Source organism: Rosa rugosa, chromosome 1, assembly GCF_958449725.1.
Source record: "Rosa rugosa chromosome 1, drRosRugo1.1, whole genome shotgun sequence".
NCBI classification, from domain to species: Eukaryota; Viridiplantae; Streptophyta; class Magnoliopsida; order Rosales; family Rosaceae; genus Rosa; species Rosa rugosa.
The window spans coordinates 22,181,217-22,189,503 of record NC_084820.1 but is presented as its reverse complement, the minus strand read 5'-3'; the positions used below and the strand labels follow the sequence as shown (position 1 = coordinate 22,189,503).

The 8,287-nt window shown below is 35.7% G+C and overlaps 1 protein-coding gene and 1 pseudogene across 1 annotated transcript; one reads left to right on the top strand and one right to left on the bottom strand.

The window, feature by feature from the left end:
• Positions 1–1,982: 1,982 nt before the first annotated feature.
• LOC133723782 (protein FAR1-RELATED SEQUENCE 5-like) lies at positions 1,983–6,820 on the top strand. Its single transcript, XM_062150650.1, has 5 exons — positions 1,983–2,321; positions 2,427–2,497; positions 4,262–5,731; positions 5,838–6,216; positions 6,396–6,820. Exons 3-5 carry the CDS (start codon positions 4,264–4,266, stop codon positions 6,706–6,708), a joined length of 2,160 nt encoding a protein of 719 aa, XP_062006634.1. The 5' UTR covers positions 1,983–2,321; positions 2,427–2,497; positions 4,262–4,263; the 3' UTR covers positions 6,709–6,820.
• LOC133741180 (uncharacterized) lies at positions 2,548–3,726 on the bottom strand (annotated as a pseudogene).
• Positions 6,821–8,287: the final 1,467 nt, after the last annotated feature.

Here is an 8,287-nt window from a genome sequence, read left to right as displayed (position 1 = left end):
ATAATAGAGTGAGGTCAAGTGAGCAGATTTGGAGGTCCCAATAGAAACACTCAAACATTAATCTCTTCTCAAATTAATTTTCTTCAGGTTTTTATGAAGGGAAGTTCTATTCATACCTCCTAAAATGGTATTTGGACCTCTAACAATTTTTGGAATTTTTTAAATCCAACTTTGACCTTCTAAAAATTGAACAAAATGAAAGATAAAACAAATTAAATAAAATCTGCACCTTCTCTTCTCCCCCCTTCCCCCTCCCTCATTCTCTTACAGCAATACATGAGGATTATTGGGCAACTTTGATTAAGGTAGAATGTTAAAGATTGCAAAATGGAATAAAGGACAAAAAATATAGAGAAGATCGAACAATCGAGAAAATAATGATCGAAAAGCAATTTCTATTTCTTATTCTTTTTGTTTCTTTCTAGTTTAGCTTAATTGTTTCACTTCATGGAGTTGATCGTTAATTGTTATCTTGGTCTCTTTTTATGGTGTTTTTTTTTTTTTTGCTAGAGTAGACTATGTTTCTAGCCTGATTTGGGTTTAAGGAAATTGATTTTGATAATAGTTCTCCTGTGGTATTGTAAATTGCACGATTATTAAGAAATAGAAGGATGTTCATAAGAGTATCCAAGCTTATAAGGTGAATGGTGTTAAGTCATGGCTATGAACTGAGTTTTAAGTGATGAAAAAAAAGATATTACTAGTAGATTTGTATTGAAAAAAATTGTGTGGATACAAAAAAGGGCAAGATTGGAAATTATGTGTAAATTTGAGAAGGGGAGGTCCAAATACCAATTTAGGAGGTATGAATAGAAGCTCCCTTTTATGAATGGTGAAAAAACAAAAAAAAATTGTTCCAACCATTTATGGAAATTACTGTGTTGTAGAGAAGAACAATATGGAGAGGTATATATGTTGAAGAGGGCTAAAGTAGGAAATTTAGGGAGAAAAGTATAAGAAAAATAAATAGGAGTGTGTATTAAGTAGATTGGGATGTGTATATAAAATTTCTCTTTGACAAACTACTAATATTAGGTCATTTAAAAAAAATTATTATTCTGTCAAAGTGAATATCAAAAATCATAAATTCATTCTTATAAATAAAAAAATCATAAATTCATTTAAGTGACAGAAATGTCCTTGTATTGCCAACAAGGTTTTGGCTCAGTTGGTAAGAGGGGACTAGTTCTGGAACCCCCACCCAAGTTTGATCTCCGCTGCCAACATGCCTCGTTGGTTCACGATCTATAAGTTTCTTACGGAAATCCATACCTGTGGGCTGTGAGACAGGTACGTATCACATGTAAGTCTTTTAGGGTGAGATTGTAGGCTTGCCCTGGCGATGGTAGTGTAGCGTAACCAAGCTCTCACCTAAACTTTTTCTATCCAAAAAAAAAAATGTCCTTGTATTTAAATAGTGTTAGTGGTCAGGGTATTAAAATGCTAATAGAAGGAAACTTAGGCCATGTTTGGATGGCAGGAAATTATGATATGGAATGAGAATTAATTTCATTTTCTATTCACATGTGCCGTTTGGTTGTAATTAGAGATTGGAAAGGAAATAAAAAATGAGATCTTTACTAGAAATTGACTCCCTTATAAAGCCTGAATAGAATTATCTAGTCAGGGTGGTATTCTAATTCCATTTCCCACTGTCAAAGGTAAAATTACATTAATTATCCCTCTAAAAAATTTATATTCCCCCACCAATATTCCTTATAAGTTGATCTCATATATGTACTTTAAGGAAAATTCTAGTATATGTTGACATATGCCATACATCAAGTTTTTTGAATATCTTAGACCGTTGGATTTAATTAAAAGTTGAATATATCTGATGGTCAGGAATATTCAGTGGTGGTGACCTGCTTACCAGGTAGCATGTATAATTTTTTTTTTCTTTTTCAAAATTCTGAATTACATATCTACAATGAAATTAAAAAAAAAAAAAAAACCCTAGAATTGAAAAAGAGGAGAAGACGAGGAAAAGAGGAAGAACGACAGTTTGTTCTTGTACAAAGCGAGAAAACAAAACCCTTTCTGTTTCATATAAATTGGATGATGTGATTCAGGGTTTGTGTGATTTGAATTGGATGATTATGTGCAATATTGACCAGGATTGAGGAGGCGCCACAGGGAACAAAGTGAAGAGGAGAAAAGGAGAAGGAGGAAGAGCGCTGAAAAGGAGAAAAGGGACGTAAGAACTGGTTCAATTTCTTCAGTACAAATTTTTCTTTTGCTCTGATAAAACCCTAAGTTGAAAAGGAGAAGACCGGAGGAATGAAGAATTGCATTGAGGAATGATAGATTTCCCAGTATTCGTAAGTTTTCTGGTACCCAAATCTCTCTCTCTCTCCAACCATGCCATGAGAGCTTTGATGAGGTCATGATTTATTGTTTATGATTCTCACAATGAGTTCTTGCAGGTTGGACCATCTTGGACTCTTGGTTACTTCCAAAGGACTTTTCTTTTCGTGTGTCATCACATACTTTTGAAGTAAGATTCTTGCTGTTCTTGAATCTTTTTTTTTTAAGTTTAAGTAAGCGTTTTATCACTGGTCAGATCAAATAAGAGAATATAACTGTGGGAGTTAAAAAGATGAAATGGGACTGCTGTCTCCCATGTTTACAGTTCTCGTTGATGGTGTTACTTTCTCATACAATACCATAGGCAAACCTTTCTTCTTCAGTTGAGAACTTGCGTTTGTCGAAAATGGAAAGTGGATGATGAATAGATTGGTAGAGAATTTACTCTGCAGGTGTATCATCAACAGATTTCTTGTACTCTGGCTTAAGCTCATAAGTACCCTGGTTGGTTCCCCTTTTGTTGTATACACAGAGCTCATTTAGTATCTCTTTCAAGAATTGCGCAGGTTGATCAGTCTCTTACACAAGCTGCTTCAATGCCCAATTTGGTTGTCTTTCAAATAACTTGAACATTATATCCTCCAGTTCCCCACGATCCCTTCTAGTCCTTTTCACATCTGATTGTTTAACTGGTACAGGTTTCTTCTCATCCTTGGCATTGGTAGAAATCAAGCCAATCATACCAGGAATGGGCCTCATATGTACTCCTCGGTCATTATCAATAACCTGCATGTATTTGTCTATTCTTGATCATGGACTTGTTTGTCCTTTCACGACACATCTTCCCATACTCTTCAAAGTTTGTACCATGGGGCTTCATGTCAAACTTGTGCTCTACTTTTCCTTTCACAGCAATCTTGCCTTGATTTCCCTCCGAGAAAACGCACATAGGAATAAAGTCTTTCGACATGTTCATAGAATAATTCTTTGGCTTCATCCCAGCCTCAGTGGGAGCAACCTCCATTTTGAACTGCATCTTCAAATCGTTTTTTTTGTTCTTTTGTTTTTTGTACTTCATCTTCAAATCGTTTTGAGTGAACATTATTTCTTCTGTTCATACTAAGCTTCTGATATTGATTGGTTTGCAATTCTCCTTTCTTATCCTTAAGGTCACAGATTCTAGGTTGGTGTAAGTATTTCATCACAAAACATAACTTTGACCCATGCAAAATCGACATCAGCTAAAATTTAACCTATTAAGGACCCATTTCATAACGTGCTCTCAAATCCAAGCTATAGTTCTTGGTTTAGAAATAGAAAACTCATTAGGGCATAAAAAAATTACTAGTTTTTCTAGTATTCTATTCGAGGATTGGACAAAAGGGTGGTTCTGCTTTTTTACATAAAAAGTGACTGTTACGATGAATGTGAGCATGTATTGTAGTCCAATCTGAAGGTAAAAATTATTTTGGATATTGAAGATTAAATATGATATCTGGGTGCACCTTATTTGTTGGCTTGCAGGTGGAAACTGAGACATCTTATTTGTTATTCTCAAATGCATCTCATCCCACTTTAGTTGAACCAATGTAAATATTATTGAAAAGGAAAAAAGAAAAGAAAAGGCCTAGCTACTGATTCATTTATTGTCATGTAAGAGACAATAAACTAAAATCTTTTTACTTTGATCTTTCATATAAACCAGGAACTAGCTTTCGTTTCACCATCATCTACTTCACAATCCAAAACACCCAAAAGACTCTATTTTACAAATCCCAAACCCTGTTTATTCCTTAAATTGGTCTACTATGTACGTACATATTGTTCCCAGTACAGTAATTTTGTTTTAATAATCCTACAGGTTTCAATTTGATATAGATAATCCATCTAATTATATGTTGCATATTAGTTTGTAATCTCAATCTCTGTAACTTTTTTTTTTTTTCTATTTTAGGCATGGATGGATCATATGAATCTTCAATGTGTAATGGAAGTAACTGTAATGAAATGCAATATAAGGGAGTTCGGTATGATAAGTTGTCTACAGAAGATCTTAAAGGGCAGGAGTTTAAGACTGTGGAGGAAGCTGAATCATTTTACAATGCCTATGCAAAGGCTATGGGTTTTGGTGTTAGAAACGACTACAAGAGATTAAGTATACGCATAACAGGGAGAGTCACTTCATTGCGGTTGGTTTGTTCTGCTCAAGGGAAAAGAAGAGAAGAGTACATGAGTAACAAGAAAAGAGTTCGCAGGCCAAAGAAAGAAACAAGATTCAGTTGTCCATGCTTGTTCAAAGTAAGGTACCGTTCGAATATTAATGCCTATATTGTTGATGATTTCATAACGAACCACTCACATCAGCTTGCACAAGCACATGAGTCGCATCTTCTTCGATCACACAGATCAGTTGAAGATCAACATTTAGCACTGGCCACATCTATGCAGAGAGTGTCTGTTAAGCCTTGTCATACATATGAATACATTGTTGATAGATCAGGAGGTTTTAAGAATGTCGGGTTTATTATGAAGGACTTGTACAACAAGTTAGATTCAAGACGCCGAGAAATTTTACTTGAGGGTGATGCAGAAGCTGCACTTGCATATATGAGAGGCAAAGTTGCCACAGACTCGCATTTCTACTGTAAGTTTAGCATAGATGAAGATAATAGGTTGGCGAATATGTTTTGGAGAGACTCTAATTCTCTGGTGGATTATACTTGTTTTGGAGATGTCTTGGTGTTTGATAGTACCTACAAAACCAATCCTTATGAGAAGCCGTTAGTGTTGTTTGTTGGTTCAAACAATCATTTATCAACCACAGTTTTTGGTTTTGCATTACTCATGGATGAAACGATTGAGACTTACACATGGGTTTTGGAGACCTTTATATCGTCTATGAATAACAAAAGGCCTGTAGCTGTTTTGACTGATGGGGATGAAGCAATGCGAAGGGCTATTGAAGTGGTACTCCCTGGTTGTGCTCATCGTCTGTGTACGTGGCACATAGCAAAGAATGCCCGGAGGCACCTGCGTAAGAACAGTGTATTTTCTGAATTTAGACGTTGTATGTGGGATGAAGTCACTCCAGATGGTTTTGAAAAACGCTGGAATGCTATGGTTAACACACATGGTCTCCACAATAAGGATTGGGTTAAGATGATGTATGAAAAGAGGCAAATATGGGCAGAGGCATTTATTAGTGGCCATTTTTTTGCCCGTATGAGAAGCACGCAGAGATGTGAGGGTATGAATAGCTATATGAAGGGTTATCTGAAAAACGGTGTGAAATTATTTGAACTTATTCCGGCACTTGATAGGGCATTGTTACGGCTTAGGAACAAGGTTGTGGAAGAGGATTTTAAGTCCAATAACTCTAGTCATGTCCTTACTTCTTCACTTCGAAAATTGGAACATCATGCAGGTATTATTTTCACTGATAGCGTGTTTGAGCATCTACTTAAAGATTTTAGGACACATAACTTTATTCATGTCCTTTTTTTTTTTTTTTAACATGGAACATCATGCAGGTACTATGTTCACTGATAGTGTGTTTGAGCATGTACGTAACGAGATTGATGGGGTCGGCGATTTAATAACATCTCGAACTATGGTGTTTGGTTCAAGTCGTGTATACTTTACATCTAGTTACAATAACAACAAGCAAGAGATTGAGTACACGACGGTTTACTATCCTGATGAAAACAATCCTCGTATGGAGTGTTCATGTAAGCTGTTTGAATGTGAAGGCATTCCATGTTGTCATATATTTAACGTTATGAAACATGAGCGTATGAATGAGATTCCTTCATCCTTATTAATGAAGAGGTGGACGAAGTCTGCAAAATCTGATACGCAAATATCAGTTCATGAAGACAACGTCCCTAATGAAGCTATAGAATTTGCCAGGTACATACTTCATTTAATTATATTTAATAGTTCTTCTTGTTTTACATTAACAATGTCACTTACTTTTTTTTTTTTTTTTTAACAACACATTATGATTAGTTTTAGGCTCGTTTGTGAATCTTAACTAATGTCTTGTTATAGTGTGATGAACAATCAATAATAAATCATATATCGTACAGGTACGGCGATTTAAATTGTTTTGGAAGTAAACTGTGTTTTCTTGCATCGAAAACAAAGGAGGGCACGGACATCCTCAACAGAGAATTCATCAGAGTAGAGCCCATACTATTAGACTTGTGGAAGCAAGAGAAAGAAAAAATTGTCACTCCAGAGCACTGCAGTAATATTATAAAAGATCCAATCAAGGTGAGGACCAAAGGCACCCAAAAGACCACAAGTATTAAAAAATCTAGACAGTGTAGTTGGTGCAAGAACTATGGACACACAAAAACGACATGCCCGCAGAAAAAACGTCGACGAAATAGAGCTTGAAACATTTGATTGAAACAGAGTAATAATTGTTTTCTGTAAACAAAGAATTTTTCAATTATTGACCAACAGTTATGGTCAATCTAATTTGTTAATGTACATTTTGTTTACAATGAGCAGCATATTAGTTATTTATGATTACTATCATTACTCAGTTTCGGTGCAAAAAATCTGTCTAAATCCTTTCTTATGCTTATACACATCTTATTGTGTGTCAGGCATATTATCCTTAGCAAACAACTTCTTTATCAGTTTTGGCCATCATTTTATCCTTCTGTTATCTTTTAGCGATTTTCATTTGGGTTACTTTGAAGACGAGCTCTCAATAGTGATATTTTTTTATTCCACTAACATTTTCAAGACATAATTCCTTGATGCATTTGCAGGAAGATGATATCCATTTGAAAAACCGGTCATCTTCAACCATATAAGCAAAAAGTCAAAAGGTATAATGCAACAACCAAGGCAATTGAAAACGTATCAACTGGGCAAGTAGTATTTAACATGTACAACACTTGGTGACCTAACAACTAATACATTGGTGAGTTAACAAGGGCAAACATGTCTTGATGGAAGAAGAGTAGCAGTCAGCCTTCAATCTCCTTGACACCAACATCAAAGCATGGACTGATAACCATGCGAGTCTTTCTTCATACCTGTTGTAAAGAAGAAGCTTAATACATAGCCAAACGTCACAAAAATGCTTGAGGAGACTATTAGATAAATGAGCAACATCAAATCCCAGAAAACATAATCAATCCAACATTTTCAGGAGAACACCGGAGAACAGAGGAGAGCATAAACCCTCTGCAGCCAATTAAAACATTTCAAACATGAACACTCTCCCCAAAATACAAGAAACTCTGTTTGATTAGTGAAAAAAATGAAGGCCAATTGAGTTCTCAATCGTAAAAATAATACCCACAAATATAAGATGAAGAAAGTTCATCACTGAAATTAAGAGATGGGCAAGAAAGTATCCACCTTTATTGTACTTCTGAAATACATAAAAATTGGGATCAAACAGTCAAATTTCACACCAAATCAATCCAAAGACTCAAACTTCTCTAAAGATCATGGGTACCCAAATAGAAATCAATCCAAACAATGAAAAAAACTGAAGACGTACACACACCTTTGCTATAATCTCCGCCGCGAAGCTCTCCGGCATGTCCCCAATACTCGGCTTTGATTGCAGATGCGAAGACCCAACTTGAAGTGGTCACCGACAGTAGCAAAGGTGGAGGCGGCGATGGATGAACGACGTCGTCCCAAGAGCACCGAGAGAGAGAGAGAGAGAGAGTTAAAGGAGAAAACAGAGAAGAGGCGCTGCACGAAGAAGAGCAATCTAACTTATGCATCAAAAAAAAAACAAAAAACAAAACTGAATTGTATTGAAAACTCAATTGGATTAAATCGACGGTTAGTAAGCTCGATCCGCGTGAAAAAAAAGAGAACAGAAGTCGTTATCTGACGGCTGAAATAAGGAGTACACGGATCGCACTTCACTTCGCTTATATTTGATGTACTAGCGTGGAATTAGCAAAAATATGATTGAAGAATCCTTATTCAGGTGACAAAG